The sequence below is a fragment of the Lepidochelys olivacea genome (genome assembly GCF_965140295.1).
Source record: "Lepidochelys olivacea isolate rLepOli2 genome assembly, chromosome: 2".
NCBI lineage: Eukaryota > Metazoa > Chordata > Testudines > Cheloniidae > Lepidochelys > Lepidochelys olivacea.
The window spans coordinates 46,705,072-46,726,450 of record NC_140412.1 but is presented as its reverse complement, the minus strand read 5'-3'; the positions used below and the strand labels follow the sequence as shown (position 1 = coordinate 46,726,450).

Sequence of the window (21,379 nt, the reverse complement as noted above, 5' to 3'; positions counted from 1 at the left end):
TAAGGTATCTGACCTGGAAGTCAACCTTTGGACAAGCCTTTCTTCTTGACATTTGAATGGGTATTGTGACTACAGCTCCTGAGAGATACCGTAGGGGTCTATATTAAAAAAGCTATGGGATATTTATTATTCTTTCTTATCTAACATGCAACAGACATCAGCATTTGAAGCGGTTGTTTGAATTTAATTAACTCAAAGACCTGTTTATAAAAGAACTGTAACTTCCAATAGACCCAATTCAGGGAGCAACTTCTTCATGACTATTAGAGATAAAACTCTGGTGTTCCAGCAGGTTGTTATCTGAATAGTAAAAATGATTTATGCATATGTATGATTGAATAAATGAAAATTGGGAACACTAAATTTCAAAACAAAACCTCAAAGCAACAATATGATATGGCTTTTATTGCTTGTTTTGGAAACATAATGTAGAAGATATGCTTAAAAATATGTGAAATGCATCTATTGAGATTACACTTCAACCTTATCCCCTGAAGCTCTGCTGAAAATATTGGCCAAAGCTTTGCTTGCAAGACGGGTTGGGTTGGGTTGGGTTGGCGAGGCGAGGCGAGGCAAGAGGAGGGGAGGGGAGCGGAGAGGGAAATCACTCAGTTTCAAACACTATATTTTCAGAAAGTGTGTGTTCTAATGTAATGCCAGTTCTAGTCTAACTATATCAGAAAGGTTAGCTGTTTCAGGTATGTCCATTCACTTTGGCTCCCTCGCATTTTAATGTTGTCCAACAATCTTATCAAGTGGATGACAATACTGATGAACAAATTGGTTTGGAAAAAGTCAAGGAACTCCAAACCTTTACCCATTTCTAAAATTAAATTTCAACCAACCTCTCCTAGGACTATAAAATATTTGGATACTTTCTGGTCTCCAACTAGGGTCAGAACCAGAAGTGCCAAACCTTGAGAGACAGAGCTCATGGTATGTCCAGTCCTGGTCATAAGTATAAACGCTGAAGATCTTGTAAGAAAACCTGTGATCAGAAGATTTCCAATTCCAGTTTCCTAAACTAAACATCCAAATTTTTTACTGGTTATCTGAGTCAATCCTAGCTTTCAAATGTTTTGAAGTTTGCTCAGAACTATTTGGATTTATGGATTTAGCCCCCTTTTTGGTTAGTAACAATTAATGAACCAGTCCTGGTTTCTGCAAATATAGGCCTCAGTCCAGCAACAAAGCCTGTGTGGGCAGTCTCTTGCACACACCTACACAGATGTCATTGCAGGATAAAGGCCTTATTCATTAGTCTTAAGTATGGATGGACTGTGCTCTTTAACTATTTGTGTTGTGTGACTGGTCATGCAAGGCACATGGTATTTTTTCTGCTCCCTGACTGGATGACTGAACTTTTTCAAACTGGAGAATAACAAACTTCTGATATACACTTTTGGATGAATAATCATTTATGCTAAATCTGTGACTATTTCAACATTTGTAAGCATTTTCACAGATAACTGGCAGTTGTCCATATACCCACAAATGGAAGATAATATGATCCTACAAAACAGCAAACTGAACTGAACTTTATTATTTATAAAAATATTACTGAATCAGTGTTTACTTACCCTTGATTCTGTGACAATGTAATGACTGCCATAAAATGATATGTAAAGTGCCATAAAATGCCTTTTGAATGGCATTTCAGCACAATGGGCTGCTGGGTACATAAGGCAGATATTACAGGTACAATTGAAAAATACAGTTCCGGGGAACGAGGAGCTCAAATAATCTGATGTCCTCTAGGCAAACAAAGATAATCCGCAGTACAGAAAGTACAAGATTCCCTGAACTGAAGGAACTGCAGAGCCTACAGAAAGCCATCCAGTTGTCTCCACTGGTTTTTTGTTTGTTTGTTTGTTTTTTTAAGATAAAGACTATGACAGAAATACAAAGGAAGTATTATTTTAAGTATCTTTCCCAATCACAACTCAGCACTTTGGAAGATAATAACTAGTATATCAAAGAGTTGATTTTCATAACTAAAAGCCTTGAAATATCATTTACACGCAAGATGTGGCTAGTGAAGAGAAAAATTGTTCCTCCACACAATGCGTTTTACAGGAACAAATTTCAGACGAGGAACTCTGATATGTGCATTTAAGGATTGAACTTCTGGTTTAAAATGTCATCACTCTGCCATCCTGTGGCAACTTGAAGTACTACAAGTATAATTTTGATTGGTTTAGTAATTTAGCATTGTTACTGGAAATGGTACATATTGAAAGAAAAATGCATTTTATATTTATATATCAATATGCTATAATACAGAATGAGAATTTTTATTATAGCTTTTCATCACAAAAAAACCCAAATGAACAAAAAACCCTAAAAAGAGACTATTTTTATTTCTTCTATTTCAGAGCTGATGCCCTAAATAGTTGTTGTATAGTCAGTCCTAGTAACATTAACTCCTTCCCTGGAGAAAGTCCTGCCCTTCTAGGGGTATCTCTGCACACTCCAATCTTATTCAAGTCCAGCTTGTACAAACGATTAGAAAAACAAATGTTCATATTTCTTGTAATGAATGCACCAAACCATCTGTAATAATTAGAGACGGGCCAGTTTCTGGCCAAGCTGCATGGGGTGCAAGATGGGGGAGGGAAAAAGATTCCTTTAGGCCACCTTTATGTCCCCTCCCTACTATTCCTGGGACTGACGAGCTGCTGACCCACTTCAGTCTGTGGCTGTGTCTAAGCACCAAACTAGGAATATGATTCCCTCATATACACATACCTGTGCTAGGTCTCATTGAGCTGGCATGAGGATAAACAGTTGTGTAGCCACAGTAGCCCGGGGACTGGTAGCAGAGGTGTGGCTTAGCCGCCCCGAGCATGTACCCACCGGTTTCAGGTGGGTTTGTATTCAGCATGGCTCAGCTCTGCCTCCGCTGCTGCTAGCTGTACTGCCATAGCTACACTACTGTTTATACCCGAGCTAGTGTGACTGTGTGTACACAAGCTGGGAATCACACCCCAGCTCATAGTTTATATGTTGCCTAAAGTAGCACAGCCATCCCTCCTCCACCTCAGTTTCTATTCTAGCCAATAGTCTTGAATAGTGACCAGAGACTCTGTGCCATTTATATGGGGGTTGGGACCACTGTATTCACGAGTGAGCATACCAGGGCCTCTCCTCTGATCCATTCCTATTGTGGCCTTCTGCACCAGCCAATGTGGCACCAGCCAGAGACCCTTCCTGCTGCATCTAGGTATGGTGCATAGTCCTCAAGCACAGGGCTGTGTCAGCCCTCCATAACAAAGGTAAATTTCACTGTAATAAATCTAGATTAGGAGAAAGACAATTTGCTAATGACTGGCCAAGCTCAGCATGTTTTCCCTCACCATTAGTTCTTAGAAAGCTAATTAAATCATCATGAACATTTAAACCTGACAATCAAAGTAAGTTGGCTAAGTGTGTGATTGTACACCAGGATTTGGAACCTCCAGAATCTAATAGTGCCAAAGGCCAATATGAGCACATGCTATGTGCAACCTGAGGCATTGTTCAAAGAAGGTAGCGGGAAGGTGGCATGGGCACTGTCAAGGTTCCTCCCCCACTCTGAACTCTAGGGTACAGATGTGGGGACCTGCATGAAAAACCTCCTAAGCTTATCTTTACCAGCTTAGGTCAAAACTTCCCCAAGGTACAAAATATTCCACCCTTTGTCCTTGGATTGGCCGCTACCACCACCAAACTAATACTGGTTACTGGGGAAGAGCGGTTTGGACGCGTCTTTCTGCCCAAAATACTTCCCAAAACCTTGCACCCCACTTCCTGGACAAGGTTTGGTAAAAAGCCTCACCAATTTGCCTAGGTGACTACAGACCCAGACCCTTGGATCTTAAGAACAATGAACAATCCTCCCAACACTTGCACCCCCCCTTTCTGGGAAATGTTGGATAAAAAGCCTCACCAATTTGCATAGGTGACCACAGACCCAAACCCTTGGATCTGAGAACAATGAAAAAGCATTCAGTTTTCTTACAAGAAGACTTTTAATAAAAATAGTAGTAAATAGAAATAAAGAAATCCCCCCTGTAAAATCAGGATGGTAGATATCTTACAGGGTAATTAGATTCAAAAACATAGAGAACCCCTCTAGGCAAAACCTTAAGTTACAAAAAAGATACACAGACAGAAATAGTTATTCGATTCAGCACAGTTCTTTTCTCAGCCATTTAAAGAAATCATAATCTAACACGTACCTAGCCAGATTACTTACTAAAAGTTCTAAGACTCCATTCCTGGTCTATCCCCGACAAAGACAGAATATAGACAGACACACAGACCTTTGTTTCTCTCCCTCCTCCCAGCTTTTGAAAGTATCTTGTCTCCTCATTGGTCATTTTGGTCAGGTGCCAGCGAGGTTACCTTTAGCTTCTTAACCCTTTACAGGTGAGAGGAGCTTTTCCCTGGCCAGGAGGGATTTCAAAGGGGTTTACCCTTCCCTTTATATTTATGACAGGCACCGCCCTTTTTTTTAACCTCCCTTTCAGTCATTTAATAGTCTTAGATGGAATCATGATGGAGGAGAGTGAAGAGGTTGTAAAAGGAGGTGAATAGCTTGTACATTTCTGCAACTGCCAGCGAGCAGGGTAAATGTGTGTCCCGCAATTTTCACACTGAGTCAGCCAGCCCCACTTCCTCCTATCAGCTGGGCCCAGCGCACCCTGCTTTGGCATACCTCCCTAGTCATGTCTCCAACACATTCACTGCATTCCTCCCTCCAACCTGGCCCTCTCCTCACTACTGTGCCCACTCTCCTCCTTCTGCCCACAATCGGCAAGCAGGGAATGCATCTCCCTGTTATACAAACATTTCTATGTTATTACTTCCCCCACTACTATAACCTGACTTACATGCAGTTCCTGGAGCAAAGGACAAGTAGATTACAAGTAGGTGTTCCTGGTTGTGTTTCGAAATGGTTGAAGGCTAGAGTTTGTGGCAGAGTGGTGAGAGAAATCACAGACTGGGTTTCTGTTCTAAAATACTGACAGTTTTATGTTTGAGTCAAAGATCCTCTGACCTCTATCCATTTTCTGATCAGACATTAACTCTCTACTTTCCTGTTTAATGTTCTTCTAACATTTACTAATAGCATTCATATTGTCACTATAGCAATTACTGAGACTCAGCCAAGTCAGAGAAAACTTTCACAACTCCTGGACACAAATCCCTGATGTGGTCCAAATTGGCTCTCATACCTTGTATGACGTGTACACAAGGAATAAGGCCCAGTGAATCACCACAATGTGTACAAACCCCCAGGGCTAAAACCCGGGTCAGCAGAGCCTGGGATGGCTAGTAGTGTCACCAGGAGGCCAGCAGATGCACAGCCAGAGAGCACTCTGAAGAGTAGGAGTTGCAGGAAGTACCAAACAAGAAATCCAGTGTGACACTACCCTGTGGCCCTCTCATTGGCCAAGCTACCTACTTAACCCCAGGGGTTGCCCCAGGAAGTTGTCTGGGCAACCACGCAGACTTTGGCCAGCTGTAACGCCAGACCCTGCTTGATCTCCTAGTCTCCAGTCTCCAACTCCAGCCTGACTCTGACCCTGATTCCTGCCTCTTGATTCTAACTTGGAGGGCCATTCCCGCCCACTTTTTAACATGGGCATAGTAGCCTCGGGCAGGTACGGAGTGGTGGTGGCAGGAGCTGCACTTCACGGCAAGGGAGCTGATAAGGTGATCAGCTCCCCTGCTGTGAATCACAGCCCCTGCTAGCAGTGCCAGCCTCTTCCTGGTGCGGGGCTGAGGTGGATCTTAGAACCCGCCCCTTGCCATGAGGCCCTGCCCCGGGGCCACAGTTCCAACACTGGTGCCCCCCCCCACACACACACACACACTTCCGCTCAGGTTCCAGTGCTCCTGACCCTGACTCATGCTTATGGAATCTGGTTCTTGCAATTCCTCCAGCTCCTGCCCAGAGACTACCATCCCCTGGCGGGCAGACCTCAGCCCAGCCGTGACCTGTGCCCCCGTCCATTACACAATGTCCAGTAGATCACAAACTCCTAAATCACTGGTTACATTCTGCAGTGTAATTAAAGCATGATGCCAACACAGGTCACCTCTCTCCACCCACATCAGGCTGGAGTCACTAAGCCCCATGTCATGGTGTACCCATGTTCTCTCACAAACTTCTGCAACCTCATGATCTGGGAATCGCCCAGAATCCACATGCTGGCAATCCTGGCAATGCAATATTTCTTTTCCCCTGTACTGTCAGTTCCAAATCTTCACGCTACGTGTCTTTGGAAACACCACATCAATCTGTGCCTAGATCAGGAAATAGCAACTTGACCTCCCCCTCCCCAAGGGGCTAGTAAAATACAGAATTTGTCAGCCAACTAATCAAGGCTTACCTATTACCAGGGCTCATATCCTGCCCCCTCTGCAGCTGCAACCCTTCTGTCCCCCCATCCTTTTCTCCCTGTCCTCACCCCCCTACATACATACACAATCCTCTCTCTCCTACTCCTTCCCACCCAATATAACAAACATTTTGGTGAGACCAGCTGCTGACTATTCTGCTGTGTTCACAGTAAACCTCCACAGAAAATAAAAACCTGTTACATTATAACAGACACAATTTGTAGCAAGCAACATGAGTCAATCTTTCTTGCAGAGGCATACAAAGGTTCACGCTAGAAACATCCGTGGAAGGGTAGTTCCAGGAAAGCATAAAGTGCCTACCTAGAAAACCGCTCCTGGTTTTTTCTTTATTGGTGCATGCACAGTGTAATCATTCCAGCCTGCACATTTATGCAAAAGAAATGAACGTGATCTCAAATACAATTCTCAGTTTGGGATTTTAGTGGGTACCTTGGGTAAAACTCAACAGGTCGAAACCATTTTGAGCCATATCACCTTACTAGTTAGGTGTTTAGCTATGTGCAAAAAAAAAAAAAAGCAAACAAGCAACTAGAAATTTTTAAAAAGTTGTCTATTCTTTTCTGGGCATCGATCTCCATAACTCCTAGATCAAATGACCCCAAATTTGGGTCTCTAACTTTACCCTGAACCTTCCTGGGGCACACCAATTGTCAAAGGTACTCAACTCAGACTATATGCCACACCACTAAAACAGACAGTCCCTGCCCCAAAGAGCTCCCAGACTAAGTGAATTGGTAGATGTGCTCAGGGTTTGTGCATGGCCTGGGGTGCACTGGAAAAACTGTGGGATTAAAGGGCGGTTGGAGGGCACTGGCAGAAATGGGGTTGCCATGCCTCCCTAATCTGAGCCCCAAAACTCTTTTGCCTCCCCTACCATCCATCCCCAATTATGCCCTTCCACATAACTCTCCTCCCTTCACTGCAGTCCCAAAGCCATCTCCCCTTAGTCCCTCACTCCTTCACCCCCTAAATCTTCTCCCCTCCCAGGAAGGATTCACATGTCTAAATCCCACCCCATCCCCAAAGTCTTTGATACTATTCTCCCCAAAATAAAATTGCCACCCAGAAACTGTAGCAACCTCCAGCCACTCGGTGCAAAACTCCTTTTATTTTAGGTGGGGGCTTGTGATTAATTTGTATTTAGTTATGTTAATTGAAGGATGAGTTCACCGCCATCAAGTTCACCAAGGTCTGGGATTCATCCAGTCATTATTACAGTTTAACACTATAAGGCAGAAGGAAACTATCTGGGGGGGGGCCTGTAACTCAGGAAATGACCACACATCTGGGTCACTAATACTATCCCATATCCCAGTGAGGCACACCAAATTTCAAAGCAAGCCAAATGACCATTTAGATTGTAAAACACTCACAAGAGTCAAGCTATAAAGTATCAGGAATGGAAAACCTCTAGCGAGTTTTTTCTGTATTGGTGCATGCATACTGTAAAATATGTACATGTTCTTAAATACCTTTCTTCGATGAAGTGAGCTGTAGCTCACAAAAGCTTATGCTCAAATAAATTGGTTAGTCTCTAAGGTGCCACAAGTCCTCCTTTTCTTTTTGCGAATACAGACTAACACGGCTGCTACTCTGAAGACACTCTCAGTGTGGGCTCCCCAAAGATTTATATGTGCCATGTCCTATCTTAGGTAAAACTCAACAGGTTGAGACCATTTTGACCCATAGCTCAGCAATAATTTGATCTGTAGCTCTGCGCAAAAAATACACCGAGAAACTTTTTGAAAAATTGCTATTACCTCCACAACCTCTCACTCAAATTACCTTAAATGTGGGTTACTAGCACTACCCTGCACCCTCCTGAGGCACACTAAATTTCAAAGGAATCTGAGTAAGCATGTCCATTGTAGAGGAATTAGAAAGGTCAACCTTTAAACAGACGTCATGATGAAACCTTAACAATAGTGGCTCTGCTGGACTACCAAAATAAATGAATTGTCTACTTCAATCTCATGGCTGATATGTAGCATTCACTGAAAAATGGTCGAAATACTCTATAGGAACCTGCTATGCCTATAGCCAAACTGACAGAAGTTATACCCATTACTTGTTTCTCATACATGACCTCACCCTGTGAGCACTATGCACAAAAGAAAGGGTGTGTGGCCTACTGAACAGAGCAGGGGACCAGAAATTGTAGGGTATGGACTCCTGGGTTTTTTCTGCTGCTGATTTTATCTTCATTTTGTTGCCATTTTATCATTGCAGACATTTGGGTCTGATCGAGGATGTGGATTCCATCCGCTGGACAGCTGTCTGCATAAAGATTTCTGTGCAACAACTTCTATCAATTTATTGTCCCACTGGGATATATTACAGGTGCCAAAGCAGTTCCATTTTAACATTTAATCTTCTACTGTATTTCCGTTTGTGATCAGAAATAAGATTAAAGGTTGCCTCTGAAGATGGTGCTGTCAGAGGCAATCAATGTTTCTTTCTCTGACAAACAGCGATGGATTTCAATGTTTCTGTTCTGGTAATAAGGGTCCAACTCTGCAAACTGTTCCTCACATGAGTAGTCCAAGTTGCTTCTCACGTGACTAAAGATTTTTGGAATCAGCTCCATACTTCCATTCTAGTGAAATTTCACATGCTGCAGCTATTATTTCACAAAAGCTTATGCTCTAATAAATTGGTTAGTCTCTAAGGTGCCACAAGTACTCCTTTTCTTTTTGCGAATACAGACTAACACGGCTGTTACTCTGAAACCTTTGATTATTCTTGTCACTGAACAATAATTAGTGTAATTAGCCTTTCACTGGAACATTTCCAAAGCTTTGTGCAGGGTTTTTAGCTATATGACTTCTCTCAGGGTACATCTATAATGCAAAAAAAGACCTGTGGCACAGTCAGTGTAGACATTCTGCCATGCAAAGCCCAGGCTCTACAACCCCATGAGGTAGGTGGGTCTCAGAGCCCAGGCTCCAGTCTGAGCCTGAACATCTACACTGCTATTTTTAGCCCTGCAGCCCAAGCCCTGAGAGTCTGAATCGACTGACCTGGGCTCTGAGACTCGGTGCCATAGGTTTTTTATTGCCTAACAGTGAATGAGAATCACATAACTAATGATGATCACTTTAGATAAGCTATTACCAGCAGGACAGTGGGGTGGGAATAGATATTGTTTCATATTCTCTGTGTATATATAAAGCCTGCTGCAGTTTCCACGATATGCATCTGAGGAAGTGAGCTGTAGCTCACGAAAGCTTATGCTCTAATAAATTGGTTAGTCTCTAAGGTGCCACAAGTACTCCTTTTCTTATAACTAAGATAGGTTTCAGAGTAGCAGCCATGTTAGTCTGTATCCGCAAAAAGAACAGGAGTCCTTGTGGCACCTTAGAGACTAACCAATTTATTTGAGCATAAGTTTTCGTGGGCTACAGCCCACTTCATCGGATTCGATGAAGTGGGCAGTAGCCCACAAAAGCTTATGCTCATATAAATTGGTTAGTCTCTAAGGTGCCACAAGGACTCCTGTTCTTTTTACATAACTAAGATGTGGCCCTTTGGAAGTGTACCCTACTGACTATTTCACTTTCCATATGTTTTACTACAAGCAAATCTGAAAATAATTTCAAATGTGAAATAAAACATCTTGAGTAACAGTGGCCTGTGCTATGCATTCCAGATTTCTCTGTCTCTGGGAACTGGAAATATTCATACTCCAGCAGGATTGTCAGACTGTCGGCCAATGGACAATTTGTTGCCTTGCTATTTTATTCATTATTATATTTAAAAATAAGGAAAAGCACAAAGTAAAATGACCCCTTTGCTGGGTGCTGATGGCAGCAATGAGGGCGGGGTTGAAAACGTCTAGCGCGCCTTTTCTAAATTTAAAAGAAACTCTGTCTCAAGCCCTTGCCTTCTCCCTCGACCCCTATTCTTCCTTCTAGCTGTGGGGAATTAAAATAAAACTTCCATGGTCACCCTAGCAGGCAGGTTTTCCCCTCTTACAAGCACTCTGAGCCCTTTGGAAACATGGAATACATAGAATATTTTTATTTGGGGGAAACAGTCAAAAGAAACACAAAAGCCAGTATATATATATTTGCATATAAGAAACTGAGCAACCCAAATCAATACATGAGGAGTATGGCCAGGACCCAGTCCCAAGTAATAAAGGTCCAGCTTGTGTCGGTCCAGAACTCTAGGTCACCACAAACCCCACCCACTGACAACCCACTCATGGGTCAGGTTAGTCAAGGACATCTAAGAGTGGCTCTCCACTGCCGGTCTGCTCCAGTCCCAAGAAGACTGCTCTACAAGGTCCTGCTCCAGTGTGTTCAATGATTTCAGCTGCGCTTGCACCAGCCAGGAAGACCAGAATGCTATGAAGTAAGCTCAGTACAGCCACCACTTCCAGTCCAATCAGGCATCACCATGGATTCAGCTCTGCTCTAGTGCTGCCAGCCCAATTAGAGTTTACCAAAGAGTCAGCCCCACTGTTAGTCTCAGAGATCCTTTTACACAGGGCACAGAATTGCCAGGTAAGGATGACAGAACAAAACAATAACCTCAGACATGATCTCTGCTCCCTATGATAAAGCTTCTTGTTTCCTGGACAGAAACCCTTCTTTTTTTCTGCTGAGTCCAAGTTTCATTACCCCACCAAAAGCCATTCTCAGAAAGTCAGGGAGACCCCTGACACAGGGCACATCTTCTACAATTTCTATACCCGTTTGTGAGCACAGTAACACTATTAGTCTATTGTCACATTTACACATCAAAACCTAGACAAATTTTAACTTTAACAACAATACTCAATTGGTGAGATTATGGGTAAACAAAATTATAATTTATGTAAATAAAGTGGCCAGAGCTGGCTTCTCCCCTGGTCCCCAGTAGAGGGAGCAGAGCACTCCATCCCTGTCAGTCTGCTAACCCTGGGTTTACACAAATAATCAACAAAAAGAGTAACTAACGTGCCATTGCTACTGGTGACCCAGATTGTCCTGCTTGTAAATTGCATCTTTTCCCTCCACCCTGTCTATTTAGATGGTTAGCTCCTTAGGGCAGAGCCTGGTTTTATTTATTATGTGTTGTTGTTGTTTTTACAGTGCCTAGCACAAGAGATCCCACTGCTACCTAGGGTCATTAGATTACAGGTGAGTTTTGACAGGCAGTTTTATCTCAGTGGTGCCCATCTCTTCTCTGGAACCCCCATTTCACAGAGGGGGAACTGAGGCACAGAGAGGCTAGGTGACTCACACAAGGTCACCCAGGATGTCTGCTATAAACATGATACTATGCTGCGTGCTTTGAGTGGTAGATTTGATAAGAACTTGAAGCACAGAATCAGCACTCTGATCTGCCACGTAGAACTGAGCTGGAGAGTACAGACTCACGGGGGCAGCAAATTCTAGATGAGTCACACCATGCTCTACTCTGCAATGCATTTGATTCCACCGTGGCACACAGATTTTGGTTTGTACGCACAATACCTGGAAACTGAAATAATTTGCATCTGTAAATTCCTGTTTGCTTGTGCAAGGCTGCGTGTCTTCAATTTCAGGAGCTGATTTGTAAGGTGGGCCTTAAAGCAGTAAATGGATTGGGCCCTACGTACCTCCCCAGTTTTTTGGCATCCTATGAACCATCTCACTTACCTAGGTCAGAGAGGAAGGGGTTTTCATAGGGGCACAGCAGATAGGCACAATAGTATTCTATTTGGATCTATGCACTGATTCAACCCCTCTATATTGGCCAACAAAGAGCTCATCTTCATTCTGTGTTTTCATTCTGTTCACTTCACAAGATGTCTTGGATGCCCTGAAGGCATCTCAACCCAAGATCTGTGAATTTGACCCCTGCCCTTCCTGATGGGTGAAGGAGAGTCCCGAGTGAATGGTACCTCTCTTGACTGAAATAGCCAACACCTCATTAGGAGGAGGAATTTTCCAGTTATCTTTCAAACATACAACAGTGAAACTGACACTGAAGAAACCCACATTGGATACACTGGATCAAGCCAGCTACCACCCAGTGTCAGTCTGTTCCTGAAGAAGTGCACAGAACAGCTGGCTAAAAGCCACCTACAAGCACATCTAGCTGAAGCGAAAGATCTAGCCCTGTCACAATCTGGATTCAGGCCAGGACATGGGTTGAAAACTGCTTTAGTGGCACTGATGGATGATCCCCTGCTGTCAATGGGTGGAGGGAAGACATCCATTTTCATACTTCTGGGCCTCTCTGCAGCATTTTACACTTCTGATTGTGAGATATTGCTGGTCCTCAGTGAGAAGTGGCAGGGTCCCGGTGAATGTGCTAAAATGGTTAGAGTCCTTCCTGGTGGGATGCACCCAAAGGTTGTTGGTGGGAAACTGTACCTCCCCCACCAGACTCATCATTTCTAGGATCAATTTTCTCTACAGTTCTTTTCAACATCTACATGCAGACACTAGGAGAACTGGTGAGGTGATATGGATGCAAGTGTCAGCAATTTGCCAAAAAGAAAAGGAGTACTTGTGGCACCTTAGAGACTACCAAATTTATTTGACCATAAGCTTTCGTGAGCTACAGCTCACTTCATCGGATGCAATTTGACAAAGTCCGACAGCTCTATCTATCTTCCGCCACATACATACATACATACATACATACATACCACAGACACCAGGACATCCCAGTCCTTGAATGAGACCAGCTCATGCATGAAGAACAGCTGGTTAAAGCTTAACCTTTGCAAGGTAGAAGTTATGGTGGTTGGGAGAAAAAAGCACATTGAGGAATCTACAGTCACAGTGCAGTCTCCTTTGGTTGAAGACGTATATACTCAACTGGTCAATTCTGTCCATAGTTTAGGAGTGCTGCTGGATTCCTCACTAATGCTCAGCTTCCACATAGCAGTGTCCACCTGCATTTGGCAAGGAGACTCCATCCCATCCTGGAAAATGATGACTTAGCTTCAATTATACATGCCTTCACCACCTTCTGTCTGGACTACAGCAATGCAATGCACCTGGGCAAGAAGTCATCAGCTCTCAGGACATTCCAACTAATACAAATTGCTGAAGTGCATCTCCTCAGCAACATGTCCATCAAACCTGTCCTCTGCTCTCTACACTGGTTTCCCATGGAATATAACAAGTCACGTTCAAGATCTAGGTCTTTATCTTCAAGGTATTCTGTAGCCTGTACCTAAGATACCTAGCAGATCACCTACGGCTCTGGCATGAGGATCATGGGTGGCTCAGGCACACTAGAACTGACTGGCACAAGGGCAAAGTGTGCCTGAGTAGGAGACAGAGCTTTCTCGGGTGCCAGCCTGGTACATGAAACCCATAGGAACTAAGGCCCGTTGCAAATCTCACCACTTTTGGCTGTAAGTGCCAGGCTCACTTCTTCAGCCTGGACTTCTCTAATATAAACACACAGCGTAGTGTGCATATAATGTAAACAAAACTAACCACTACATACATAATATTCCCCATGCGACAGAAATTGTCACATCACTCACTGCACTTCTGGGAGACACTCAGATACTACAGTGACGAAGGTGGCATAAGAACCTGAATAGAACAAAATACTGACTCAGCAACCCTGAGTTTTTGGAGTACCCATCCTCCTGCCAGTAGGAATGCCCATAGATTGGGCCCCTTTCAATGAGGGTGCTAAGTAGAGCTCATCAGAATTTTCCAGAGGAATGATTTTCCAGCAGAAAATTCAGTTTCTGCAAAAAACAACATTTTCTGTGGGACAATTTCAATTTTGCCATAAAGTTGTTCCCAGCTCCATGGCTTTCCTGCTCCTCAACAACCCAGCAGGTGGGCTCCCACAGAGCTGGGGCTCCCACAGAGCTGGGGCTCCCAGCACTTCTGTGCTCCTGCCAAGTGGCCAGCCAAGGAGCTGTGGATCCCAGGGAAAATATTGCATTTCAGAAACACCAAACTTCTCCTGTGGCGGGAACATATGGGTGCTGCTGAAAGGAAATATTGCAGAATTTCAGTTACTCCAAAAAATTTGAGTTGCGGGGGATTGTCCCAATTTGGAATGAAAACATACATGTGTAGGGGGGCGGAGGGTGAGAAAACCTGGATTTGTGCTGGAAATGACCCAACTTGATTATCATACACATTGTAAGGAGAGTGATCACTTTAGATAAGCTATTACCAGCAGGAGAGTGGGGTGGGAGGAGGTATTGTTTCATGGTCTCTATGTATATAATGTCTTCTGCAGTTTCCACAGTATGCATCCGATGAAGTGAGCTGTAGCTCACGAAAGCTTATGCTCAAATAAATTGGTTAGTCTCTAAGGTGCCACAAGTACTCCTTTTCTTTTTGCGAATACAGACTAACACGGCTGTTACTCTGAAACCATACATAATCTGAAAAGTCAGTTTTGGGGGGGGAACTGAATTTCTGTTTTCTGGCCAGCTGGAGTGTTGAAGCTATTATTTTTCAAATGCAATTAGAACTGTGCTGGAATCTGTTTTAATGTTGTTCTCTTTAGCTGTACTATTGTTTCATTTATTGTTCTAAATGTGTGTTATTCTAAATGGTGCCATATCATTATTATAACCTATGTATAAACTGGCTTCCCAATTTCCCCCATGGCTAAAATTCATGAGAGCCAAAATCAGCCTATTCATTATGATAAACAGTTAATCATTCCCCACTCGGCTAGTCCAGAAACAGAAAAAAATGATGTCATCATCACCTTTGTGTACATAATTACCATGGCTTTTTTCATTGTCATCATCCTCTGTTTGCCTACACCTGATTCTATGACTGTCACCTCCTATTTGATCTGTTCCATAGCTCTTATCCGAGTCTCTGTTGGTTTTGTAATTTTCACTGTATCCCCAGGGATTTTGCAGCCTTTGTTGCACTTTTATTGTCTGGGATCACATTTAAGTATCCTTTTATTGCCTACCTTTCTGATGCTGCTGTGTGTTGGCCGTTGCTATTTGCTCTGTCCATCATCGTGGTGGTTTATATTGCTTCAGCTTGTTAACGAGATCAGTTGGGTTAACGTTTATTACCTGTTAACAATTAACTCTTGTTATTGGTTAACGTAAGTATAATTGCAGGCTTGATAATTCTGTCTCTCTGATGGGGTCAGGGCAACATTCTTCACATCAGTTGTCAAGAAGCAGATGTCTGTCTTTTCTGGGGGAAATGTGAAAATTGCCAGAGGCAACAATGTCATAAAAGTTAGAGATGGAAAAGACCTGGCAGATCACCAGGCCAATCACTTTGTCAGTGCAGGACAGTTCCTTCCCCCCGAGTTTGTCAGAAAAACAACCACTAAGCAATTTATTTATTATTACAGCTCTGGCTTTTGGGATGGCTGCCAATCTGTGCCCAAGGATGGGGAGCCAGTTTGGAGGATGTTCTTGAACAAATGTAGGACTGACTTGCAGCTAAGTGTATAGAGTAATGCTCTGCTAGCTGCCTCTCTTCCTATAGCCGACTGAGAAGGAGAAGCCATTTAGAGAAGGAGCACCTGACAAATGTCCCTCATGTTAGTCTTTAAATTGGACAATGCTCCACACAAATATGGTGTCCCCCTCATTTTCATTGTTGACATTTATTTGCATCAGACATGCAGAGCCATGACACTGAGGTTACAGCAGGAGTTATTCACACAAAGGGGATCGATCCCACAGCATTTTAAGTTTCCTGCATTAACAGTTTTTTAGCCCTGATTCTGGGCCTGTGTCAGACATTGCAACCCACATATGGGCCTTGTCAGGCTGAAGGGCAGGACGGGAAGGAGACACAGAAGAGATGTGATCTCCTAAAAATAATCTCATTGGTGGGAATCAAGAACAGCTATGCCCATGGGCCCCAATATCCAAACACAAAAATCCTCTCTGTGGCGAAGGATACTCCACGGAGCCTAACATCATCTCACGGTTAAAATGAAATGAGGATACACACTTGAATTAATATTTAAATGGAAAGAAACGGTTATTATTTCTATAGGCTGCAAAAGACATTTTAAAGGAAATTAGACATTCTTGTCACAATCCACACACTGTAAATGTACAGTAAAGGTCTGCAAATGTTTTTTTCTTGTTCATTATAAACACAAACACTCCAGTAGAACTGACCTTTTCCAACTGATAAAACAAAAGATGGGTCCAAGATTACATGTGGAGTCATTTAGTAACAAGTTACTTGTTCAATGCCATCAAAAAAAATCTGTCTCAGGTTGGGCAGGTGCTAAATTGCAACTACTGCTTACCAGAAAAAGTTCGCTCATTTCAGAGTTCCCTTGTCATTTCATTCCCATCACCACACATTCGTTTGTTTCATCCAAGTGTCGCATCCAGCCATAAACCATGTTGTGGCAAGAGCGATCTTTTTCACTTCAGGACTATACACAGTCTAGCACAATGGCGCATCCTGTTGGGGTGCTATGGGGATACAAGGGAAAAAAAATAATTCATGTGCAGACAGCCCAAAGCTTTCCATGTGTCAGCAATAAAAAAAAAAAAAAAAAACCATTCAGATCAAGTTACTGTAAACCAAGAAGTTATCAACAAAGAAAACCAAATTTTCAGCGGGTTATATACGTGCAAGGGATGGGGGGAGTCACCATCCTGAGCTAATCACACAATATATTTTCATCAACAAAATTGCAATAATTTGAAAAGAAGTAGTAGAAACATTTCAATAAGAGAAACAACATACAAACCCTTATCATGCTGCATATTCAAACACATTGGTCAGAGTGTGAATAATAACGTAACTCAACGGAGTTAGACCAGGAATGAATTTGGTCCACTGTGGCAGTAGCTAAAATGTTCTCACTGTGGCTTCATTGCCTTAATCGCCTTCTCCAGTGTTTAGCATTTAACACAAGATTTTCTTGTGCCAAGACTATGCCTGTTATAATCTTTACCATGTGTGACCCAGGGTATCAATGCCAACTGGCAGAGGGCACACCATACCTTAACTGTCATCAGGCCTGATCCACTCATTGCCCCAACTCACTGTTGTCATAATCTGTCTCTAAAAGATGTTGTGTACATTGTCAGAGTATGGTGTGTGTGTGTGTGAGAAAGAGAGAGAGAGAGAGAGGTGGGGGAGGGGGAAGAGCAGTCTGCTGCTGTCTGAACTTACAGGACATCATGCTGACACACTCTCTGCTCCCCAAAACACACTGTCTTGCCCCGCACATACACACAACACACTCCCTGTCACACTTCACCCCCCCCCCCATTTGAAAAGCACGCTGCAGCCACTTGCACACTGGGATAGCTACCACAATGCACTGCTCTCTGTGGTGTTGCAAGAGCTGCTTATGTGGCCATGCCACTGCGCTTGCAGCTGACAGTGTGAACACAGGGCAGCATTTTCCCTGCTGCGGTCTCCAAGGGCTGGTTTAACTCCCGGCGCTCTACATCTGCAAATATAGCCAACCCCTAAGTGTTCTGAAGCCTGGATCCAAAATCTGTATCAGTTCCATTGGGACTTCGTCTTCTCCTGACTGATCATGCTGGGGGCTCTGCCAGTCTCCAGCACTCCGGACCCTCAGCTACCACCACCTCCTGGGACCCCCAATCGATTCAAGTTTCACGAACTGGTGAGAACCCAGCTCTCTCTCGCTCTCGGTATAGCCTTCTGACCCTGATTTTGTGATCAGTTATAGTTTTCTAAACCTGACTTTTATAATCAAATTTAAGTTAGATTTAATATTGTAACTGTTTTGTTTGTTTGGCTCCCCTATGGTTATTACCTGGCAATAAATAACTTTCATGGTTAAGCTGGTTGCTTCTCTCTCTCTCCCTCTCCCTCCCCCCCGTGGGTGTTTTTTTGGCTTCCTCATTCGCTCTGCAGCAACGCTTCTTGTACCTAAGCTAAAAGATCCCTGAAGTGCCCAAAAATCCTGTGGGGTTTGCTCATCAAGTGGCTCATCATCCCCTCACCCCCAGAAAAGTAACCCTAATAAATGAGCATACCCCAAAGTAACGGGCAAATTTAGTAACAGGACCAACTGGCTAAGCAGCAGTTCTGCAGAAAAGGACCTGGGGATTACAGTGGATGAGAAACTGGATATGAGTCAGCAGTATGCCCTTGTTGCCAAGAAGGTTAACGCTATATTGGGCTGCATTAGTCCAAGCATTGCCAGCAGATCGAGGGAAATTATTATTCCCTCTATTTGGCACTGGTAAGGCCACATCTGGAATATTGCATCAAGTGGGTTACTACCAGAGCAATTGTAACGTGAAAGCAGGGGTAGGGACGTGCTGAACCTGGGAGACATGAGGGTGGCAGATTGAAAATGCTGCTTGACCCAGCCTGCTGAGGTGTACTCTATTCCGGTGCGGTGCCCAGGGCATATGAGGATGATAGCTTGGAGGGGCTGTTCGACCCAGCCTGCTGAATCCAAGGTCCTCTGAGGGTGACAGCTTGGAAATGCTGCTTGACCCAGCCTATTGAGTCCAGAGACATATAAGGGGAGGGATAGCTCAGTGGTTTGAGCACTGGCCTGCTAAACCCAGGGTTGTGAGTTCAATGCTTGAGGGGGCCATTTAGGGATCCAGAGAAAATATTGGGGATTGGCCCTGCTTTTAGCAGGGGGTTGGACTAGATGACCTCCTGAGGTCCCTTCCAACCCTGATATTCTATGATTTTAAGGGGTCAGCTTGGGAGTGCTGATTAACCCGGTCCTCTCAGACGTGCTCTGTTAATGTGTGTGTTTGTTCGTCTGATTCTGAGGCTGGAAGAACCCAGCCCTGTGGACCCTAGGTCCTGCAGGATCTCCTCACCCCCAGAAAAGTAACCCTAATAAATGAGCATAACCCAAAGTAATGGGCAAATCTAGTAACAAGACCAACTGGCTATGCGGCAGTTCTGCAGAAAAGGACCTGGGGATTACCGTGGATGAGAAGCTGGATATGAGTCAGCAGTGTGCCCTTGTTGCCAAGATGGCTAACGCTATATTGGGCTGCATTAGTCCGAGCATTGCCAGCAGATCGAGGGAAATTATTATTTCCTCTATTTGGCACTGGTAAGGCCACATCTGGAATATTGCATCCAGTTTTGGGCCCCACCACTACAGAAAAGATGGGGACAAATTCGAGAGAGTCCAGGGTAGGGTAACAAAAATGATTAGGAGGCTGGGGCACATGACTTATAAGGAGAAGCTGAGAGAACTGGGCTTATTTAGTCTGCAGAAAAGAAGACTGAGGGGTGATTTGATAGCAGCCTTCAACTACCTGAAGGGGGGTGTTCCAAAGAGGATGAAGCTCAGCTGTTCTCAATGGTGGCAGATGACAGAACAAGGAGCAATGATCTCAAGTTGCAGTGCGGAAGGACTAGGTTGGATATTAGGAAAAACTATTTCACTAGTAGGGTGGTGAAGTACTGGAATTGGTTACCTAAGGAGGAGGTGTAATCTCCATCTTTAGAGGTTTTTAAGGCCCAGCTTGACAAAGCCCTGGCTGGGATGATTTAGTTGGTGTTGGTCCTGCTTTGAGCAGGGAGTTGGACTAGATGACCTTCTGAGGTCTCTTCCAACACTAATCTTCTACAATTCTAAGAAAGAGATCTTGGAGTCATCGTGGAGAGTTCTCTGAAAACATCCACTCAACTTGCAGAGGCAGTCAAAAAAGCAAACAGAATGTTGGGAATCCTTAAGAAAAGGATAGATAATAAGACAGAAAATATTTTGCCTCTTTATAAATCCATGGTATGCCCACATCTTCAATACTGCGTGCAGATGTGGTCATCCCATCTCAAAAAAGATATATTGGAATGGGAAAAGGTCCAGAAAAGGGCAACAAAAAGGATTAGGGGTATGGAATGGCTTCCATATGAGGAAAAATTAATAAGAGTGTGACTTCTCAGCTTGGAAAAGAGATGACTAACGGGGGACATGATTGAGGTCTATAAAATTGACCTGGTGTGGAGAAAGTAAATAAGGAAGTGTTATTTACACCTTCTCATAAACACAAGAACTAGGGGTCACCAAATGAAATGAATAGGCAGCAGGTTTAAAACAAACAAAAGGAAGTATTTTTTCACACAACGCACGGTCAGTCTGTCAAACTCTTTGCCTAAGGATGTTGTGAAGGTCAAGACCATAACAGGGTTCAAAAAGAACTAGATAAGTTCATGGAGGATAGGTCCATTAATGGCTATCAGCCAGGATTGGCAGGGATGGTGTCCCTAGCCTCTGTTTGCCAGAAGTTGGGAATAAATGACAGGGGATGGATCACGTGATATTTACCTGTTCTGTTCATTCCCTCTGGGGCACCTGGCATTTGGCCACTGTCAGAAGACATGATACTGGGTTAGATGGACCTTTGGTCTGACCCAGTATGGCCGCTCTTATGTTTTTATGAGTTTCAAGCATACTTTGTTCACAGTATTTGCCTAGCATCTTGGTTGAGAGAGATCAGATTTGAGCAGTACAGTATTTGATTTTCATTTTTATGACCAGCAATATTAGAACTGTGTTAATTACTGTCAATTTATATGGCTTAATATTCTTTGGCTGTTAGACCATGACCTTCAAGTTCTTTTTTATGTTGATTTCTAACATAGCTTGGGTCCAAAGATAAGAAGTCTCAGTTTTGTCTTTTTGCAACTCCTTTTTCTCCTTTTTGTTCACAGCAATATACATGCCTGTAAGATTAATAAGAATATAATTCTCAGAAATGTCAACCAAGTATTATCTCAGCACATTTCTCCAACCATCAGCAACTGTAAGAGAGGTTTGAAAGGAAGTCTTGCAAATGTGCCTACAACGTTTTCAAACAATGAAATACTGACAGATTTAATTTAATATCTTTTTCTGGAAACAGCAACTGTGCATTAAAGTCATGCAATGATGCCAGGTGAAAAGGAAAATCAATGACAAAATAATTTTTCTTGACAGCCTCATATCTGTCCTAATTCCCTGCTTATTTTAAGATCATTTTTCTATTCTGTTGAGGTTAATACTTGGAAAACAAATCTGAGATTCAATCTCATATAATAAACAGGCACTATAA

General features: G+C 43.3%; 1 protein-coding gene across 1 annotated transcript in view; it reads left to right on the top strand.

Moving 5' to 3' along the window:
- The window catches only part of LOC311516721 (uncharacterized protein), a 30,471-nt gene extending 21,618 nt beyond the window's left edge, over positions 1-8,853 (top strand). The window contains exon 3 of the mRNA XM_084621070.1: positions 8,641-8,853. Within this exon, the coding sequence (XP_084477196.1) occupies positions 8,641-8,806 (166 nt within the window). The 3' untranslated portion in view covers positions 8,807-8,853. The remainder of the gene's footprint in view (positions 1-8,640) is intronic.
- The last annotated feature ends 12,526 nt before the right edge of the window (positions 8,854-21,379 follow it).